The following is a 22921-nucleotide window of genomic DNA, read 5'->3' on the forward strand; positions in this document are numbered from 1 at the left end:
AAGAACAAACACCATTGTAAATACAACCCATATTTATGCTTATTTATTTTAACTTGTGTGCTTTAACCATTTGTACATTGTTACAACACTGTATATATATAATATGACATTTGTAATGTCTTTATTGTTTTGAAACTTCTGTATGTGTAATGTTTACTGTTAATTTGTATTGTTTGTTTCACTTTTGTGTATTGTCTACCTCACTTGCTTTGGCAATGTTAACACATGTTTCCCATGCCAATAAAGCCCCTTGAATTGAATTGAGTGAGAGAGAGAGAGAGAGAGGAGAGAGAGAGACACACAGCGAGAGAGAGAGGAGGAGAGAGAGAGAGACACAGAGAGAGAGAGACACACAGAGAGAGAGAGACACACAGAGAGAGAGAGAGAGAGAGAGAGAGAGAGAGAGAGAGAGAGAGAGAGAGAGAGAGAGAGAGAGAGAGAGAACACATAAACATACCCATATCAATAAAACAGGGAAACAACAAAGGGATTAAGGAGGGGCACAACTATTTTTGGCAGCCCCTCAAAAACTGCGTGAGAGTTCTACGGCAGTGTTTACGTGTCATCTTGCAACGTGGCGCCCATAGTCATCTCGTGTTACAGACAGCCTGTGGACCAATGGCAGGGACACTAACAATGAGTGAGGTTGAACCAGCGCTGAAACCGAATACGTGAATGGTTGTACGTGAAGTAGGAAGCAGCCTCGCTAGGTTGAGCTCTGTTGTGTGCCGTGGTAACCAGCCGGGCATGTTTGAAACGAAAATACGACCGGGGGCGGGCTGTACTTGTCTGAAGTGACCTGTGTAATGTATTTAAATGCACCTAGACTTCACTGCAAGACTTGATGCTTGGATGCCGCGTTTCGGCAACATTGTTGCGCTCCTCAAAGTAAGAAAGTAGCCAGTTTGCGCTGTTTTATTTCGCCTCAGCAGACTTGTAACAAATTGGCTACATTTGTAGCAGCGGGCTAAATACGGCTTGCTACTTAGCTCACGTAGCTTCACTCCGCAACAGCTGATCTGTCCTCAAACATCCTACTGATGGACGTGTACAGCTACGTGTGCGTTCTGCTCCTCTGCTCTTGTGTAGTGCTCGGTAAACCAACGCTAAGAAAAGAACGCGTCCACCACGACCCGTTAGAACTAATTAAGCAAGCCAACGAAGACAATCAGAGCTTCCAATTCGATCATGAGGCCTTTCTGGGAAAGGAGGACGCTACTACTTTCGACCAGCTTACCCCGGAGGAGAGCAAAGACAGGCTTGGGTAAGGTTCCCCTGCAAAGACTAGAGACACATGTGATACAATGGAGGGTCACTAAAGTGCAAAACTAGTTGAAAGACGACAGTTTATTCGGATCTCCTCAGTTCCATTATTCTCTGATAACGCTTCACGTTGGTGTCTTTGCATCGCGAGGGTCTATATCTGCACAGCAAGCGATGGTGACGCAACCAACCTCTGGTGCGTAATGTGGGCTATTGTCACACATCTCCAAAGTTATGGGCCTTCTTAGTGGGTCGCATATTCCTGTTAATGTATTTCGTGTTATCTTGGCTTTGGGTTATTACATTTTCACAACTCGCCCAAGTGGTGCCTGAGACATTTGCATGCCAGCAGACACGCATGATATAACGGTACATTATTCCGCTTTTAAATGTAGAGCGAGTGCTATTCGCTCGCACACATTCCCCGGTCATATTATAATTGCAGAGTGTAGTTCTTAATTATGGATAATGCATTAAAGAAGCAAGAGCAAGTTTTGTGGTGTTGAAAGAGTTGGATAAAAGTTGAGGACCACGAACAGAATCTTGTTCGGGGGTTTTAAATGTGTGTTGGAACCCATGGAACGTGTCAACGGCACTGTCTCGGTGTGTTATTTCATACAGAGACCTGTCTAACTTCCTGTAGTTCTGTTTCATCTTTGTCACTGCTCAAATTACATGTTGGCTCGATGTTACACACGTTGGCTGAAATGGGCCTAGGTTGTGATGGTTGGCGCTTCTCCCTGAGAATTCCCTTTCCTGAATCGCATTGAGTGGGAGGACCCTCTTAACATCACAACGTGGCAACCAAGATAGATATACCGAAGTTTACCCTAGTTGGTGGAAAGCTAACTTCCTAAATATAACACACTCAATATTATTTAGGCACAAGTTCCTCCCAAAGCAAACATGTACCTCAATAGGTTGTTATTCTCTCATCGCTGGCTGACAGTATTTATGTACTGATAGTGTTGTTTTGCTAGAATGACTGCTTACTTATGCCCCTGAAGACATCAACTCATGTCTCGGTTACTTTTTCTAAAGGAAATATATGGTCCAGTATATTTAACTGCATCTATGTATGGCTGTGCATTCTAATGAAAGGAAATGAATGATAGACTATAGTAGTGTTTGTGTGCCCTCTGTATCCCACAGTAAGATAGTGGAGCGGATAGACGGTGATGGAGATGGCTATGTCACCATCACTGAACTGAAGGCCTGGATCAAGCGGGTGCAGAAGCGTTACGTCTACGAGAACGTGGCCAAGGTGTGGACAGATTACGACCTCAACAAAGACAACAAGATCTCCTGGGATGAGTACAAGCAGGCTACCTATGGCTACTACCTGTGTAAGATATGATACGACCTGCTTATGACATGTTATGTCAGATATGACCTGCTTATGACATGTTATGTCAGACATGACCTGCTTATGACATGTTCTGTCAGACATGATATGACCTGCTTATGACATGTTCTGTCAGACATGATATGACCTGCTTATGACATGTTCTGTCAGATATGATATGACCTGCTTATGACATGTTATGTCAGACATGATATGACCTGCTTATGACATGTTCTGTCAGACATGATATGACCTGCTTATGACATGTTCTGTCAGACATGATATGACCTGCTTATGACATGTTCTGTCAGACATGATATGACCTGCTTATGACATGTTATGTAGCTGTTATGACTGAGGATTCAAGCAAATCCTCACCTCCCTCCTCTCTGGTTGTCCGACCCATGGCCCCTCTCTCCTCACTGGTTGTCCGACCCATGGCCCCTCTCTCCTCTCTGGTTGTCCGACCCATGGCCCCTCTCTCCTCTCTGGTTGTCCGACCCATGGCCCCTCTCTGGTTGTCCGACCCATGGCCCCTCTCTCCTCTCTGGTTGTCCGACCCATGGCCCCTCTCTCCTCTCTGGTATCTGGTTGTCTGACAGCTAACAATATCACACCTTCCATCCAAATTCATGACCTACCTAGTTATTTAAGTCAGCGTCTCTACTTCAGTTGTTTGAACACCAACCACTTGTTTGTCTTTCCTCCAAGCGAACCCAGAGGAGTTTGAAGAGGCCACAGACCAGTTCAGCTTTAAGAAGATGCTGCCCAGGGACGAGAGGAGATTTCAAACAGCTGATCTGAATGGAGACCTGGCAGCTGATAGAGAAGAGTTCACCTCCTTCCTCCACCCAGAGGAGTTTGACCACATGAAGGACATCGTGGTCCAGGTTAGTGTTCCAGATCTGCACTGAAATGTCTAGTGTTGGCCTGGATGCCAGCCTGTTTTTGCTCCGTTAGCAGACATTAGTTGGCTAATGCAGAAACTCTCACATGGGTTATGGTGGTGTATCAGTAGATGGAGAAACCGCAAACTCCACAGCAGCCTAGAAAACTGATTTGAGAACCTCTGATAACTTCTTCTGGATTATGTTTAAACGAAACGTAGTAAATCAGGGCTGTGAAGCAGCTTTAAAACCGGAGTTATGTGAAGAGTTTAAAGCTGTATTGAAAACATCTCATCGTACTCTATAGATGAGTTGACTGGCTTTCTGAAAATGTTTTCTAGTTCTTGGAACAGATGAGAGTTTCTGTGAAATGTGTTTTTGTCTGATGTCCCACTAGGAGTGCTCTGCATTCAGATCCCGCTCTCTAATGACACTTTACTCAGCCTGGAAACTCTGTGTAGATGTTTTGGAACTGGTCTAGTGGGACAAACCGACCCATGCCACTTAAATATAAAACTGACAGCGCTGAACAGTCGCGTGGCAACATGGAGAAACTAATGCACTAGGCTGCTGTCTTCATAAAAACTGTAATACCCATTTGACAGAGTTAATTATTGATGGTCCATTTTTCAGAAATGTTTCTGGGTTGCTGCTTGGGCAGTGTTGTCTTCATTGATTGTGGTGATCACACCTTGTGGTTGTAGTCAATAGGGTCAGTCTTTCCAAGTAAGACCCAAGCCATGACGTTAAGTCACATCCATGTTGTTATTATTGGGTAATATGACGTGCCTACTCCTACCATAGTAGGCCCATAACCCTTATACCACTCTAGTGTTGTAGAGGAGATGAACCCCTATACTACTGGTGTTGTAGAGGAGATGAACCCCTATACTACTGGTGGTGTAGAGGAGATGAACCCCTATACTACTGGTGGTGTAGAGGAGATGAACCCCTATACTACTGGTGTTGTAGAGGAGATGAACCCCTATACTACTGGTGGTGTAGAGGAGATGAACCCCTATACTACTGGTGGTGTAGAGGAGATGAACCCCTATACTACTGGTGGTGTAGAGGAGATGAACCCCTATACTACTGGTGGTGTAGAGGAGATGAACCCCTATACTACTGGTGTTGTAGAGGAGATGAACCCCTATACTACTGGTGGTGTAGAGGAGATGAACCCCTATACTACTGGTGGTGTAGAGGAGATGAACCCCTATACTACTGGTGGTGTAGAGGAGATGAACCCCTATACTACTGGTGTTGTAGAGGAGATGAACCCCTATACTACTGGTGGTGTAGAGGAGATGAACCCCTATACTACTGGTGGTGTAGAGGAGATGAACCCCTATACTACTGGTGTTGTAGAGGAGATGAACCCCTATACTACTGGTGTTGTAGAGGAGATGAACCCCTATACTACTGGTGGTGTAGAGGAGATGAACCCCTATACTACTGGTGGTGTAGAGGAGATGAACCCCTATACTACTGGTGTTGTAGAGGAGATGAACCCCTATACTACTGGTGTTGTAGAGGAGATGAACCCCTATACTACTGGTGGTGTAGAGGAGATGAACCCCTATACTACTGGTGGTGTAGAGGAGATGAACCCCTATACTACTGGTGGTGTAGAGGAGATGAACCCCTATACTACTGGTGTTGTAGAGGAGATGAACCCCTATACTACTGGTGTTGTAGAGGAGATGAACCCCTATACTACTGGTGGTGTAGAGGAGATGAACCCCTATACTACTGGTGTTGTAGAGGAGATGAACCCCTATACTACTGGTGTTGTAGAGGAGATGAACCCCTATACTACTGGTGGTGTAGAGGAGATGAACCCCTATACTACTGGTGTTGTAGAGGAGATGAACCCCTATACTACTGGTGGTGTAGAGGAGATGAACCCCTATACTACTGGTGTTGTAGAGGAGATGAACCCCTATACTACTGGTGGTGTAGAGGAGATGAACCCCTATACTACTGGTGGTGTAGAGGAGATGAACCCCTATACTACTGGTGGTGTAGAGGAGATGAACCCCTATACTACTGGTGGTGTAGAGGAGATGAACCCCTATACTACTGGTGGTGTAGAGGAGATGAACCCCTATACTACTGGTGGTGTAGAGGAGATGAACCCCTATACTACTGGTGTTGTAGAGGAGATGAACCCCTATACTACTGGTGGTGTAGAGGAGATGAACCCCTATACTACTGGTGTTGTAGAGGAGATGAACCCCTATACTACTGGTGTTGTAGAGGAGATGAACCCCTATACTACTGGTGTTGTAGAGGAGATGAACCCCTATACTACTGGTGGTGTAGAGGAGATGAACCCCTATACTACTGGTGTTGTAGAGGAGATGAACCCCTATACTACTGGTGGTGTAGAGGAGATGAACCCCTATACTACTGGTGGTGTAGAGGAGATGAACCCCTATACTACTGGTGGTGTAGAGGAGATGAACCCCTATACTACTGGTGGTGTAGAGGAGATGAACCCCTATACTACTGGTGGTGTAGAGGAGATGAACCCCTATACTACTGGTGGTGTAGAGGAGATGAACCCCTATACTACTGGTGTTGTAGAGGAGATGAACCCCTATACTACTGGTGGTGTAGAGGAGATGAACCCCTATACTACTGGTGTTGTAGAGGAGATGAACCCCTATACTACTGGTGTTGTAGAGGAGATGAACCCCTATACTACTGGTGTTGTAGAGGAGATGAACCCCTATACTACTGGTGGTGTAGAGGAGATGAACCCCTATACTACTGGTGGTGTAGAGGAGATGAACCCCTATACTACTGGTGGTGTAGAGGAGATGAACCCCTATACTACTGGTGTTGTAGAGGAGATGAACCCCTATACTACTGGTGGTGTAGAGGAGATGAACCCCTATACTACTGGTGGTGTAGAGGAGATGAACCCCTATACTACTGGTGTTGTAGAGGAGATGAACCCCTATACTACTGGTGTTGTAGAGGAGATGAACCCCTATACTACTGGTGTTGTAGAGGAGATGAACCCCTATACTACTGGTGTTGTAGAGGAGATGAACCCCTATACTACTGGTGTTGTAGAGGAGATGAACCCCTATACTACTGGTGTTGTAGAGGAGATGAACCCCTATACTACTGGTGTTGTAGAGGAGATGAACCCCTATACTACTGGTGTTGTAGAGGAGATGAACCCCTATACTACTGGTGTTGTAGAGGAGATGAACCCCTATACTACTGGTGGTGTAGAGGAGATGAACCCCTATACTACTGGTGGTGTAGAGGAGATGAACCCCTATACTACTGGTGGTGTAGAGGAGATGAACCCCTATACTACTGGTGTTGTAGAGGAGATGAACCCCTATACTACTGGTGGTGTAGAGGAGATGAACCCCTATACTACTGGTGGTGTAGAGGAGATGAACCCCTATACTACTGGTGGTGTAGAGGAGATGAACCCCTATACTACTGGTGTTGTAGAGGAGATGAACCCCTATACTACTGGTGTTGTAGAGGAGATGAACCCCTATACTACTGGTGTTGTAGAGGAGATGAACCCCTATACCGCTGGTGGTGTAGAGGAGATGAACCCCTATACCGCTGGTGTTGTAGAGGAGATGAACCCCTATACTACTGGTGTTGTAGAGGAGATGAACCCCTATACTACTGGTGGTGTAGAGGAGATGAACCCCTATACTACTGGTGGTGTAGAGGAGATGAACCCCTATACTACTGGTGGTGTAGAGGAGATGAACCCCTATACTACTGGTGGTGTAGAGGAGATGAACCCCTATACTACTGGTGGTGTAGAGGAGGTGAACCCCTATACTACTGGTGGTGTAGAGGAGATGAACCCCTATACTACTGGTGTTGTAGAGGAGATGAACCCCTATACTACTGGTGGTGTAGAGGAGATGAACCCCTATACTACTGGTGGTGTAGAGGAGATGAACCCCTATACTACTGGTGGTGTAGAGGAGGTGAACCCCTATACTACTGGTGGTGTAGAGGAGATGAACCCCTATACTACTGGTGTTGTAGAGGAGATGAACCCCTATACTACTGGTGGTGTAGAGGAGATGAACCCCTATACTACTGGTGGTGTAGAGGAGATGAACCCCTATACTACTGGTGTTGTAGAGGAGATGAACCCCTATACTACTGGTGGTGTAGAGGAGATGAACCCCTATACTACTGGTGGTGTAGAGGAGATGAACCCCTATACTACTGGTGTTGTAGAGGAGATGAACCCCTATACTACTGGTGTTGTAGAGGAGATGAACCCCTATACTACTGGTGGTGTAGAGGAGATGAACCCCTATACTACTGGTGGTGTAGAGGAGATGAACCCCTATACTACTGGTGGTGTAGAGGAGATGAACCCCTATACTACTGGTGGTGTAGAGGAGATGAACCCCTATACTACTGGTGGTGTAGAGGAGATGAACCCCTATACTACTGGTGGTGTAGAGGAGATGAACCCCTATACTACTGGTGGTGTAGAGGAGATGAACCCCTATACTACTGGTGGTGTAGAGGAGATGAACCCCTATACTACTGGTGGTGTAGAGGAGATGAACCCCTATACTACTGGTGGTGTAGAGGAGATGAACCCCTATACTACTGGTGGTGTAGAGGAGTTTTCCTGGATGAGTCCTGCTATGGAGAGGTCTATATTCATTATGTTGTATATTTTTAATAACACATGTTTATTATTAGTCATCCACTTCCCAGGGTCAGTGATCTTTAATCTTTCAGTAGGCTTCAGCAGGGGCATGTATAACCTGCTTGAAGCATTGTGTGTGTGTGTGTGTGTGTGTGTGTGTGTGTGTGTGTGTGTGTGTGTGTGTGTGTGTGTGTGTGTGTGTGTGTGTGTGTGTGTGTGTGTGTGTGTGTGTGTGTGTGTGTGTGAAGCTATGTTGGCTGGTACGGGGGGGTGACTGCATTTCGAGGTAGTGATGACATACCGCTCTAATAACAACAGCTAAAGTTACAACTTTAAACCTCGTTCACATTACCCATAAGCACTCTTGGCTTGCTTGACTTGCTACAAAGTTAGAGAAACAAGTTGAGGAAAAAGTGAAGAAACAAAACATGTTTTATCACCTGAAACAATATAGTTATCCTGTCTTGAATAAAAAGGTCATATTTTGCAATATCCCAAAATAAATGCTATCTCTGAGGAGAGACAGGGTGTCCTCCATCTTGCCTTACAAAACACTACACTGGTCCGTTCAGTAGCGGGGCAAGACTCCGTGAAGATGACGTACGGCGTAATGAAATACGTCACGATGTAAACGGGGCATTAGGGAGTCAGTCATGACATATCCTCTCTCTTAACTGCTACAACAGAGAGGCAGTCATGCAAATATAAGTTAAATCCCAAACGAGGGAACACAACGATTGTGCAGTGTTGACAAGATGAGTTGAGGCACTGTAAACATACCTAAGAGACTGTATAGGGATGGCTCACAACTTTTAAATCATCTACACCATACAGTGCATTCACAAAGTATTCAGACCTTGACTTTTTCCACATTTTGTTACGTTACAGCCTTATTCTAAAATGGATTAAATAAAACATTTTCCTCATCAATCTACACACAATACACCATAATGACAAAGCAAAAATATATTTTTTGACATTTTAGCAAATGTATATAAAAAATAAAAAACTGGTTCCTTATTTACATAAGTATGCAGACTCTTTACTATGAGACTCTAAATTGAGCTCAGGTGCATCCTGTTTCCATTGATGATCCTTGAGATGTTTCTACAACTTGATTGGAGTCCACCTGTGGTAAATTCAATTGATTGGACATGATTTGGAAAGGCACACACCTGTCTATATAAGGTCCCACAGTTGACAGTGCATGTCAGAGCAAAAACCAAGCCATGAGGTGGAAGGAATTGTCCGTAGAGCTCCGAGACAGGATTGTGTCGAGGTACAGATCTGGGGAAGGGTACCAAAAAATGTCGGCAGCATTGAAGATCCCCAAGAACACAGTGGCCTCCATCATTCTTAACTGGAATAAGTTTGGAACCACTAAGACTCTTCCTAGAGCTGGTCACCCGGCCAAACTGATCAATCGGGGGAGAAGGGCCTTGGTCAAGGAGGTGACTAAGAACCCGATGGTCACTCTGACAGAGCTCCAGAGTTCCTCTTTGGAGATGGGAGAACCTTCCAGAAGGACAACCATCTCAGCAGCACTCCACCAATCATGCATTTATGGTTGAGTGGCCAGACGGAAGCCACTCCTCAGTAAAAGGCACATGAAAGCCTGCTTGGATTTTGCTAAAAGGCAAATGAGAAACAAGATTCTCTGGTCTGATGAAACCAAGATTGAACTCTTTGGCCTGAATGCCAAGTGTCACGTCTGGAGGAAACCTAGTACCATCCCTACAGTGAAGCATGGTGGTGGCAGCATCATGCTGTGGGGATGTTTTTCAGCGGCAGTGACTGGGAGACTAGCCAGGATCGAAGGAAAGATGAACGGAGCAAAATACAGAGAGAATCTTGATGAAAACCTGCTCCAGAGCAGACCTCACTGGATCGAGGGTTCACCTTCCAACAGGACAACGACCCTAAGCACACAGCCAAGACAACGCAGGAGTGGCTTTGTGACAAGTCTCAGTGTTCTTGAGTGGCCCAGCCAGAGCCCGGACTTGAACCCGATCAAACATCTCTGGAGAGACCTGAAAATAGCTGTGTAGTCACTCTCCCAATCCAACCTGACAGATCTTGAGAGGATCTACAGAGAAGAATGGGAGAAACTCCCCAAATACAGGTGTGCCAAGCTTGTAGCGTCATACCCAAGAAGACTTGAGGCTGTAATCGCTGCCAAAGGTGCTTCAACAAAGTACTGAGTAAAGGGTCTGAATACTTATGTAAATGTGATATTTCAGTTTTTTTTTTTTTATTACATTTGCAAAATATTCTAAGAACCTGTTTTTGGTTTGTCATTATGGGTTATTGCCTGTAGATTGATGAGAGGAAAAAACGATTTAGTCCATTTTAGAATAAGGCTGTAAAGTAACAATGTGGAAGAAGTCAAGTGGTTTGAATACTTTCCAAATGCATTGTATATTCAATCCATTCCTCCAGATAAACAGATGGTTAGATATATCTAGTAAAGCAACCATAGATGGTTCTATAAGAAGTGTGTAAAATCTCATCTCTGAAAACAAACGGACATCGTCTCTAATCCAGGCAGTTTGCTGATCATCAGCAGTGGCTCTGTAATCGTAGTGTCACTCTGCCAGCCCAGCTGTAAGCAGAGCCTCGTAGCTCGACTCATACTGCCTGGGGCTGTGTGTTTTATCTTTTATTACTGTCAGTAGTGAGAGTCCCACTGCTGTTGACCTCTGTGTCCCCCTTTTATGACATCATTGCCTGTGTTTGCATGCAGGAGACTCTGGAGGACATTGATAAGAATGGAGACGGACATGTGGACGAGGATGAGTATATTGGTGAGTTGGGGAGGCGTGACTTGGGGTTGACACTGCATCAGAAGACTAACCCTTCATGAACACACAGGTTACAGGTCATTTTCACTCACTTCATTAAAAAAATAGTTTCATTTTTTTCCTTTCTCCTTTTTTAGCGGAATTTCCATTTTTATACACGAGGACAGGTCTAACCTCATTTTAATGCAATTTTTTTTAAACCAATTTGTATAATTTTTTTCCTCCACAAACTATATCATGTTCTTATGGTATATTGGAAGTGTTTACAAGGTTTGGTGTTAGTATCCTCCTGGGTCTTCTAGACTAGAGGAAGAGTTCCTAACACAAAATGTGTGCAACCCCAAGGTACTGATCCTGTGACCTGATTAGGAATGAAAGGCCTGTTTGTTGGTTGCTTTGGGAAGCTCTGCTGTGACGCTGCAGTCTGCTGACTTAGTCTGTCCGCCTATTCAAGGATCTCACTGTTCATTTCTGGTTGCGTTTTTACAGGAATATCCACTTAGAAACTGCTTAGAAACATTACATAGCTTGCTTGTATACCGTTAGTTCTATAGAGTTTTGTTTATAGGTCCTTATAGTAAATGGCTTGTACAGGGAATGCAAATGAGCAGATGAACAAACAATGATTTCCCAAATTTTTACTAATGGTTAACAAACTATTTCTTACGGTTTATAAGCATACTTTCAAACAAAGTGTTCGCTTTTTGACCTTCTTTGAGTATGTCATCCCATATGTTCCTGTGTCATTGCAGCGGACATGTTTTCCCATGAGGAGGGGGGTCCAGAACCAGACTGGGTCAGAACGGAGCGGGACCAGTTCTCTGACTTCCGGGACCTGAACAAGGACGGAAAGATGGACGTGGCGGAGATTCGCCACTGGATCCTGCCCCAGGACTACGATCACGCCATGGCAGAGGCCCGACACCTGGTCTACGAGTCAGACCAGGACAAGGTACTGATCCTGTAACCTAGTCTACGAGTCAGACCAGGACAAGGTACTGATCCTATAACCTGGTCTACGAGTCAGACCAGTACAAGGTACTGATCCTATAACCTAGTCTACGAGTCAGACCAGGACAATGTACTGATCTATAACCTAGTCTACGAGTCAGACCAGTACAAGGTACTGATCCTATAACCTAGTCTACGAGTCAGACCAGGACAATGTACTGATCTATAACCTAGTCTACAAGTCAGACCAGGACAAGGTACTGATCCTATAACCTGGTCTACGAGTCAGACCAGTACAAGGTACTGATCCTATAACCTGGTCTACGAGTCAGACCAGGACAAGGTACTGATCCTATATCCTAGTCTACGAGTCAGACCAGGACAAGGTACTGACCCTATAACCTAGTCTACGAGTCAGACCAGGACAAGGTACTGATCCTATAACCTGGTCTACGAGTCAGACCAGGACAAGGTACTGATCCTATAACCTAGTCTACGAGTCAGACCAGGACAAGGTACTGATCCTATAACCTAGTCTACGAGTCAGACCAGGACAAGGTACTGATCCTATAACCTAGTCTACGAGTCAGACCAGGACAAGGTACTGATCCTATAACCTGGTCTACGAGTCAGACCAGGACAAGGTAATGATCCTATAACCTAGTCTACGAGTCGGACAAGGACAAGGTACTGATCCTATAACCTAGTCTACGAGTCGAACAAGGTACTGATCCTATAACCTAGTCTATGAGTCAGACCAGGACAAGGTACTGATCCTATAACCTAGTCTACGAGTCAGACTAGGACAAGGTACTGATCCTATAACCTAGTCTACGAGTCAGACCAGGACAAGGTACTGATCCTATAACCTAGTCTACGAGTCAGACTAGGACAAGGTACTGATCCTATAACCTAGTCTACGAGTCAGACTAGGACAAGGTACTGATCCTATAACCTAGTCTACGAGTCAGACCAGGACAAGGTACTGATCCTATAACCTAGTCTACGAGTCAGACTAGGACAAGGTACTGATCCTATAACCTAGTCTACGAGTCAGACCAGGACAACGTACTGATCCTATAACCTAGTCTACGAGTCAGACCAGGACAAGGTACTGATCCTATAACCTGGTCTACGAGTCGGACAAGGTACTGATCCTATAACCTAGTCTACGAGTCAGACCAGGACAAGGTACTGATCCTATAACCTAGTCTACGAGTCGGACAAGGTACTGATCCTATAACCTAGTCTACGAATCAGACCAGGACAAGGTACTGATCCTATAACCTAGTCTACGAGTCAGACCAGGACAAGGTACTGATCCTATAACCTAGTCTACGAGTCAGACCAGGACAAGGTACTGATCCTATAACCTAGTCTACGAGTCAGACCAGGACAAGGTACTGATCCTATAACCTAGTCTACGAGTCAGACCAGGACAAGGTACTGATCCTATAACCTAGTCTACGAGTCAGACCAGGACAAGGTACTGATCCTATAACCTAGTCTACGAGTCGGACAAGGTACTGATCCTATAACCTAGTCTACGAGTCAGACCAGGACAAGGTACTGATCCTATAACCTGGTCTACGAGTCGGACAAGGTACTGATCCTATAACCTAGTCTACAAGTCAGACCAGGACAAGGTACTGATCCTATAACCTAGTCTACGAGTCGGACAAGGTACTGATCCTATAACCTAGTCTACGAATCAGACCAGGACAAGGTACTGATCCTATAACCTAGTCTACGAGTCAGACCAGGACAAGGTACTGATCCTATAACCTAGTCTACGAGTCAGACCAGGACAACGTACTGATCCTATAACCTAGTCTACGAGTCAGACCAGGACAAGGTACTGATCCTATAACCTGGTCTACGAGTCGGACAAGGTACTGATCCTATAACCTAGTCTACGAGTCAGACCAGGACAAGGTACTGATCCTATAACCTAGTCTACGAGTCGGACAAGGTACTGATCCTATAACCTAGTCTACGAATCAGACCAGGACAAGGTACTGATCCTATAACCTAGTCTACGAGTCAGACCAGGACAAGGTACTGATCCTATAACCTAGTCTACGAGTCAGACCAGGACAAGGTACTGATCCTATAACCTAGTCTACGAGTCAGACCAGGACAAGGTACTGATCCTATAACCTAGTCTACGAGTCAGACCAGGACAAGGTACTGATCCTATAACCTAGTCTACGAGTCAGACCAGGACAAGGTACTGATCCTATAACCTAGTCTACGAGTCGGACAAGGTACTGATCCTATAACCTAGTCTACGAGTCAGACCAGGACAAGGTACTGATCCTATAACCTGGTCTACGAGTCGGACAAGGTACTGATCCTATAACCTAGTCTACAAGTCAGACCAGGACAAGGTACTGATCCTATAACCTAGTCTACGAGTCGGACAAGGTACTGATCCTATAACCTAGTCTACGAATCAGACCAGGACAAGGTACTGATCCTATAACCTAGTCTACGAGTCAGACCAGGACAAGGTACTGATCCTATAACCTAGTCTACGAGTCAGACCAGGACAAGGTACTGATCCTATAACCTAGTCTACGAGTCAGACCAGGACAAGGTACTGATCCTATAACCTAGTCTACGAGTCAGACCAGGACAAGGTACTGATCCTATAACCTAGTCTACGAGTCAGACCAGGACAAGGTACTGATCCTATAACCTAGTCTACGAGTCGGACAAGGTACTGATCCTATAACCTAGTCTACGAGTCAGACCAGGACAAGGTACTGATCCTATAACCTGGTCTACGAGTCGGACAAGGTACTGATCCTATAACCTAGTCTACAAGTCAGACCAGGACAAGGTACTGATCCTATAACCTAGTCTACGAGTCGGACAAGGTACTGATCCTATAACCTAGTCTACGAATCAGACCAGGACAAGGTACTGATCCTATAACCTAGTCTACGAGTCAGACCAGGACAAGGTACTGATCCTATAACCTAGTCTACGAGTCAGACCAGGACAACGTACTGATCCTATAACCTAGTCTACGAGTCAGACCAGGACAAGGTACTGATCCTATAACCTGGTCTACGAGTCGGACAAGGTACTGATCCTATAACCTAGTCTACGAGTCAGACCAGGACAAGGTACTGATCCTATAACCTAGTCTACGAGTCGGACAAGGTACTGATCCTATAACCTAGTCTACGAATCAGACCAGGACAAGGTACTGATCCTATAACCTAGTCTACGAGTCAGACCAGGACAAGGTACTGATCCTATAACCTAGTCTACGAGTCAGACCAGGACAAGGTACTGATCCTATAACCTAGTCTACGAGTCAGACCAGGACAAGGTACTGATCCTATAACCTAGTCTACGAGTCAGACCAGGACAAGGTACTGATCCTATAACCTAGTCTACGAGTCAGACCAGGACAAGGTACTGATCCTATAACCTAGTCTACGAGTCGGACAAGGTACTGATCCTATAACCTAGTCTACGAGTCAGACCAGGACAAGGTACTGATCCTATAACCTGGTCTACGAGTCGGACAAGGTACTGATCCTATAACCTAGTCTACAAGTCAGACCAGGACAAGGTACTGATCCTATAACCTAGTCTACGAGTCGGACAAGGTACTGATCCTATAACCTAGTCTACGAATCAGACCAGGACAAGGTACTGATCCTATAACCTAGTCTACGAGTCAGACCAGGACAAGGTACTGATCCTATAACCTAGTCTACGAGTCTGACCGATATGATTCCAACGATTGTTTAAGTTTTCACTCTTTACCAATTTTCTGGCTGGTAATATTATGTGGGATAAAGAGCCTGAGTTCATACTTTTTTATCATGTCTTAGCTGTCAAAATGGAGGAATTGAATTTCAAGTGTTAGTTCTTTAGTAGTAGGAGATCTTATAGACTCTATGTAAACCTGACTGGGTTCTCTCTCCTCAGGACACAATGCTGACCAAGGAGGAGATCCTGGAGAACTGGAACATGTTTGTAGGAAGTCAGGCCACCAACTATGGAGAAGACCTGACCAAGAACCATGATGAACTCTGAGCATAGTTTACTGTAGTTGTGTTTGTGGCAGGGCGGTCGGACCTCAACTGAGCATCGTCAACCTCGACCACAAACTTGTCTGGTCCTCAGCCTTATCCTGCTAAATGTCATCAGTTGAACACAAACATAGTTCCAACACTGCAGTAACCCCCCCGAGGGGAGGGGCCAAGGAATGGTCTGTTCCTACCACTGACGGTCGGGGTCCTCCTGAGCGGCTGGACCGGGTTTGGTCCTGTTTCTGACATTTAGGAACAGAGATTGACCTCACCCAACCTCTGTGCGACTGACAGTGATGTTGCTTATCAGCCAGACTCCCATCTGGCTTAGCGGCCTTTTACATCTCTAAACACAGCCATCATCACATGACCATATTTCACCGTTTGATCATTTCACTTTTATATTGTATTTTTTCTTTAAACCTTACATGATTTTAGCAGAGAGGAGAACATAGGGTTGATCGTCAGGAATATTTGATTTGATTGTGGTTCCAATGTGAAAACAAAGCACAACCTAGAATACTTATTCTAATTCTATTTATTTAGTCCTTTACCTTGAGGAGTCGAAGAAGCCTGGGAGGTATAAGAGTTAGAGGTCAATGAGTGTTTAGAGTTTCTGAAGGCTGCCTACTTGTTGAACTTGTCAGATATCACTACACACTTTGTTTTTATACAGTGGACACAGATGTTGTTTTTGTTTTGCTGGCCAGTAAAGACTATTTTATAAATTAGATATTTTTTTAAATGCTCTTGGATTTGCGAGCTTCCTGTTGTAAAATGTTTTAGGATCTCGTACTAACACCCATCTTAATGATATGCTCTTTGCACGCATCTTTTCCCAATACAGTCTGTGAAAACATTCATTTTAATCACTTTTGCTTTGTTCGCTTGTTTATTTTATACACTTAAGGCCTGCCTGTGTAAAAATGTAATATGAGTTTCATGCAAAATAACCAGGCTATTGTCATGATGAAAATGTAAGTTTAGCCTTTTCATTGTTATGGAAATGGAGGTTTTGGAGTGATGTAAAATGACTTGAAACGCAGGAGAAGGAGGGGTTCTAGAGTACTGTATGTGTCTCCTCCGTTACCTCAAAGCTGCTTCTCATATTGACACTATTGTTCACGTCGTAAGATAGGACTTCCTGTTAGATCACTTCCTCTTGTACCATGCCAATGTACTCCCTTGTATATTAATGTTTGAGAAAAAGAAACACATTTTCCCGTTCTTGTCTAGTTTGTAATTCTATGATGACTCACATCTAAGAGTATCTCTACCGGTCCTGTGGTCTCTAGAGAGTTGAAAACAGCAGGTCTGGGACAGGTAGCACGTCCGGTGAACAGGTCAGGGTTCCATAGCCGCAGGCAGAACAGTTGAAACTGGAGCGGCAGCACGGCCAGGTGGACTGGGGACGGCAAGGAGTCATCATGCCAGGTAGTCCTGAGACATGGTCCTAGGGCTCAGTTCCTCCGAGAGAGAGAAAGAAAGAAAGAGAATTAGAGAGATTATACTTAAATTCACACAGGACACCGGATAAGACAGGAGAAATACTCCAGATATAACAGACTGACCCTAGCCCCCCCGACACATAAACTACTGCAGCATAAATACTGGAGGCTGAGACAGGAGGGGTCAGGAGACACTGTGGCCCCATCCGATGATATCCCCGGACAGGGCCAAACAGGCAGGATATAACCCCACCCACTTTGCCAAAGCACAGCCCCCACACCACTAGAGGGAAATCTTCAACCACCAACTTACCATCCTGAGACAAGGCCGAGTATAGCCCACAAAGCTCACCGCCACGGCACAACCCAAGGAGGGCGCCAACCCAGACAGGAAGATCTGCTGTTACAAGTTGTTCCATATAGGTCTCTGCTAAGCTCAGTTGTAGGATTGGTACCTCTTGTTTGAGTTTAGGGCCTGGGAAAGGGTACAGTCATGAACACGGTCTGGCAGAGAGCTGGAGAGACCCTCACTCTCACGCTATTTTCTTTCTCTCCTCTTGTTCTTAGTCTTGCTCTCACGTGTTCTATTTCTCTCAGACACAGGAGAGCACTCAGCACAGCTGTGGATCAGAGCTTAACAAGTCATTCTATTGTCTTGGATGACTCAAACAGCCTGTCATTTCCCACCATTACAGCTACTGGAGGCCTGTTAAGACCCCTAGCCTGTAACTACAGGTGTACCTGTTAAATATCCATCCTTGTGTGTGAGACCGACCAGCTTACTGGCTGCTACTGCTTGGCTACAGGCCAAACTGTCCACAGGGCCACTGACTTGCTAATTGATTTTCCACTACAGGTTGCTGAAGTGTGTGTGTGTGTGTGTGTGTGTGTGTGTGTGTGTGTGTGTGTGTGTGTGTGTGTGTGTGTGTGTGTGTGTTTATATACACACTAGCACTAGTGTGCTTGCCGGTTCGTTGGCATGCCTCCACTAATGTTTGTACATCTGTCTATTTGACTGAGTGAGTGTTAAAACACGAGGCATACGGGTATTCTGTTGACACTGTCACTGACTAATTGAAACACACACACACTGTTAGCAGGGATCGGGTGAATGTGACTACAGTCGCTCCTGGCTGTTCCAGTGGAACTCTCCAATGTAACTGAGAAAGCCACCCAGCCTGGTCTGTCCCCTCTGTCCTCTCATGTGGAATCTACGGGAGGATACATGTGTGTCCGTTAGCATGACAAGTGGAGCGGGACCAATGTGATGAAGCTCATTAGGAACTAGAGATGGCTGTGTACTGTGTGTGTTAGGCTGTCGTTCTGTTGTAATAGAGGGCCGTGTTGCAGATTCTATGGAACGCCATAGAATAAGAGGGCATCTTGTACGCTAGCATTTCTTACCAGGCACTCTGGAATGGGGATAAGGAACCGAATGTCTTTGAGGTGGTTTAATATTGTGGAAGCTAGGTGTCTCGAGGTGGTGGTTTAGTTTCATATTGTGGAAGCTAGGTGTCTCGAGGTGGCGGTTTAGTTTCATATTGTGGAAGCTAGGTGTCTCGAGGTGGTGGTTTAGTTTCATATTGTGGAAGCTAGGTGTCTCGAGGTGGCGGTTTAGTTTCATATTGTGGAAGCTAGGTGTCTCGAGGTGGTGGTTTAGTTTCATATTGTGGAAGCTAGGTGTCTCGAGGTGGTGGTTTAGTTTCATATTGTGGAAGCTAGGTGTCTCGAGGTGGCGGTTTAGTTTCATATTGTGGAAGCTAGGTGTCTCGAGGTGGCGGTTTAGTTTCATATTATGGAAGCTAGGTGGAAGCTAGGTGTCTCGAGGTGGTGGTTTAGTTTCATATTGTGGAAGCTAGGTGGAAGCGAGGTGGTGGTTTAGTTTCATATTGTGGAAGCTAGGTGGAAGCGAGGTGGTGGTTTAGTTTCATATTGTGGAAGCTAGGTGTCTCGAGGTGGTGGTTTAGTTTCATATTGTGGAAGCTAGGTGGAAGCGAGGTGGTGGTTTAGTTTCATATTGTGGAAGCTAGGTGGAAGCGAGGTGGAGCTTTAGTTTCATATTGTGGAAGCGAGGTGGCGGTTTAGTTTCATATTGTGGTAGTTAGGTGACACGGTTAGTTTAATATTGTGGTAGCTAGGTGACATGGTTAGTTTAATATTGTGGTAGCTAGGTGACACGGTTAGTTTAATGTTGTGGTAGCTAGGTGATGGTTTAGTTTAATATTGTGGTAGCTAGGTGATGTGGTTAGTTTAATATTGTGGTAGCTAGGTGACATGGTTCGTTTAATGTTGTGGTAGCTAGGTGATGGTTTAGTTTAATATTGTGGTAGCTGGTGACGCCATTAGTTTAATATTGTGGTAGCTAGGTGATGTGGTTAGTTTAATATTGTGTGTGTGTGTGTGTGTGTGTGTGTGTGTGTGTGTGTGTGAGGTTCTTTGGTAGATTCACATGTTTCTTTGTACGCTCACCTCACAGTTATGTTTAACAGCCTGCTGTTTGAAAGAAATCCCTAATCATTCACTGTGTGTGTGTGTGTGTGTGTGTGTGTGTGTGTGTGTGTGTGTGTGTGTGTGTGTACAAAAATGCTCTCAGAGGGCTCTCATATAAGTGTCTTTATGGAACAGCCCCTCTCCAGTGATGATAATGAGCCCTGTGGGTGAGGAGGAGGGGGGTAATGGGCATATTAATGCTGTCAGCCCCTCAAACTCACAAGCACACACACATTTTTGCACATACACACACACACACAAAGTAAGCCTACACCATACCACTGAGACAATGGTGGTGTTTAATAAGAAACTGTAGGCCTTTAGATTTGGGGCGAGGGCCAACCAAAGCAGTAACAAAAGGCCTTTAGATTTGGGGCGAGGGCCAAATAAAGCAGTAACAAAACAGTCCAATGAAAATAAACCAGTGGAAGACACATCAGAAAGCCTGACTGAAAATGTGTCTTGAGTCTATAACAATATTATATTCCTCCCTCACCATTAACCACCAATCCTCCATTCCTCTCCTGTCTTCTCCAGATATCTCTATTTCTTCCCTCTCTCCATCTATTCTCATATTTTTCTCCTCTCTCCCAGGCTGTAGATACCAAAGCCCAGGGTTGTGTTTCTGATGGTCTGTTGTGGCTCATTTGATCCTTCGTCTACCAAGGCTTTCATAACAGACCTTTATCCTGAACAGAGGTCTAGAACTACCAAGGTGTTCATAACAGACCCCTATCCTGAATAGAGGTCTAGAACTACCAAGGCTTTCATAACAGACCCCTATCCTGAACAGAGGTCTAGAACTACCAAGGTGTTCATAACAGACCATTATCCTGAACAGAGGTCTAGAACTACCAAGGTGTTCATAACAGACCATTATCCTGAACAGAGGTCTAGAACTACCAAGGCGTTCATAACAGACCCCTATCCTGAACAGAGGTCTAGAACTACCAAGGTGTTCATAACAGACCGTTATCCTGAACAGAGGTCTGGAACTACCAAGGTGTTCATAACAGACCGTTATCCTGAACAGAGGTCTAGAACTACCAAGGTGTTCATAACAGACCGTTATCCTGAACAGAGGTCTGGAACTACCAAGGTGTTCATAACAGACCCCTATCCTGAACAGAGGTCTAGAACTACCAAGGTGTTCATAACAGACCGTTATCCTGAACAGAGGTCTGGAACTACCAAGGTGTTCATAACAGACCCCTATCCTGAACAGAGGTCTAGAACTACCAAGGCGTTCATAACAGACCCCTATCCTGAACAGAGGTCTAGAACTACCAAGGTGTTCATAACAGACCGTTATCCTGAACAGAGGTCTAGAACTACCAAGGTGTTGATAACAGACCGTTATCCTGAACAGAGGTCTGGAACTACCAAGGTGTTCATAACAGACCGTTATCCTGAACAGAGGTCTAGAACTACCAAGGCGTTCATAACAGACCCCTATCCTGAACAGAGGTCTAGAACTACCAAGGTGTTCATAACAGACCGTTGTCCTGAACAGAGGTCTGGAACTACCAAGGTGTTGATAACAGACCATTATCCTGAACAGAGGTCTGGAACTACCAAGGTGTTCATAACAGACCGTTGTCCTGAACAGAGGTCTGGAACTACCAAGGTGTTCATAACAGACCATTATCCTGAACAGAGGTCTAGAACTACCAAGGTGTTCATAACAGACCATTATCCTGAACAGAGGTCTGGAACTACCAAGGTGTTCATAACAGACCTCTATCCTGAACAGAGGTCTAGAACTACCAAGGTGTTCATAACAGACCGTTATCCTGAACAGAGGTCTAGAACTACCAAGGTGTTCATAACAGACCGTTATCCTGAACAGAGGTCTGGAACTACCAAGGTGTTCATAACAGACCGTTATCCTGAACAGAGGTCTGGAACTACCAAGGTGTTCATAACGGACCGTTATCCTGAACAGAGGTCTGGAACTACCAAGGTGTTCATAACGGACCGTTATCCTGAACAGAGGTCTAGAACTACCAAGGTGTTCATAACAGACCGTTATCCTGAACAGAGGTCTGGAACTACCAAGGTGTTCATAACAGACCCCTATCCTGAACAGAGGTCTAGAACTACCAAGGTGTTCATAACAGACCCCTATCCTGAACAGAGGTCTAGAACTACCGTAGCTTTCATAACAGAACGTTATCCTGAACAGAGGTCTGGAACTACCAAGGCGTTCATAACAGACCGTTATCCTGAACAGAGGTCTAGAACTACCGTAGCTTTCATAACAGACCGTTATCCTGAACAGAGGTCTAGAACTACCAAGGTGTTCATAACAGACCCCTATCCTGAACAGAGGTCTAGAACTACCAAGGCGTTCATAACAGACCGTTATCCTGAACAGAGGTCTGGAACTACCAAGGTGTTCATAACAGACCCCTATCCTGAACAGAGGTCTAGAACTACCAAGGTGTTCATAACAGACCGTTATCCTGAACAGAGGTCTAGAACTACCAAGGTGTTCATAACAGACCCCTATCCTGAACAGAGGTCTAGAACTACCAAGGTGTTCATAACAGACCGTTATCCTGAACAGAGGTCTAGAACTACCAAGGCGTTCATAACAGACCATTATCCTGAACAGAGGTCTAGAACTACCAAGGTGTTCATAACAGACCCCTATCCTGAACAGAGGTCTAGAACTACCAAGGCTTTCATAACAGAATGTTATCCTGAACAGAGGTCTAGAACTACCAAGGTGTTCATAACAGACCCCTATCCTGAACAGAGGTCTAGAACTACCAAGGCTTTCATAACAGAACGTTATCCTGAACAGAGGTCTGGAACTACCAAGGTGTTCATAACAGACCGTTATCCTGAACAGAGGTCTAGAACTACCAAGGTGTTCATAACAGACCATTATCCTGAACAGAGGTCTAGAACTACCAAGGTGTTCATAACAGACCATTATCCTGAACAGAGGTCTGGAACTACCAAGGTGTTCATAACAGACCATTATCCTGAACAGAGGTCTGGAACTAC

The 22921-nt window shown here is 45.0% G+C and overlaps 1 protein-coding gene across 1 annotated transcript; it reads left to right on the forward strand.

The window, feature by feature from the left end:
* Positions 1 to 736: 736 nt before the first annotated feature.
* rcn1 (reticulocalbin 1, EF-hand calcium binding domain) lies at positions 737 to 17195 on the forward strand. The gene is made up of 6 exons (XM_038995801.1): positions 737 to 1264; positions 2416 to 2609; positions 3320 to 3498; positions 10905 to 10965; positions 11715 to 11914; positions 15865 to 17195. The coding sequence occupies exons 1-6, from the start codon at positions 1041 to 1043 to the stop codon at positions 15970 to 15972; spliced, it is 966 nt and encodes a 321-aa protein (XP_038851729.1). The 5' UTR covers positions 737 to 1040; the 3' UTR covers positions 15973 to 17195.
* Positions 17196 to 22921: the final 5726 nt, after the last annotated feature.

Source organism: Salvelinus namaycush, chromosome 1, assembly GCF_016432855.1.
Source record: "Salvelinus namaycush isolate Seneca chromosome 1, SaNama_1.0, whole genome shotgun sequence".
Classification (NCBI taxonomy): domain Eukaryota; kingdom Metazoa; phylum Chordata; class Actinopteri; order Salmoniformes; family Salmonidae; genus Salvelinus; species Salvelinus namaycush.

What these genes read in the sequence shown, in the direction of transcription:
- rcn1 (XM_038995801.1), top strand. Translation starts at nt 1,041, where the DNA reads ATGGACGTGTACAGCTACGTGTGCGTTCTGCTCCTCTGCTCTTGTGTA. An exon ending in TACCTATGGCTACTACCTGT is followed by an intron (nt 2,610 to 3,319) that starts GTAAGATATGAT and finishes CTTTCCTCCAAG; the next exon opens with CGAACCCAGAGGAGTTTGAA. An exon ending in GGACGAGGATGAGTATATTG is followed by an intron (nt 10,966 to 11,714) that starts GTGAGTTGGGGA and finishes GTGTCATTGCAG; the next exon opens with CGGACATGTTTTCCCATGAG.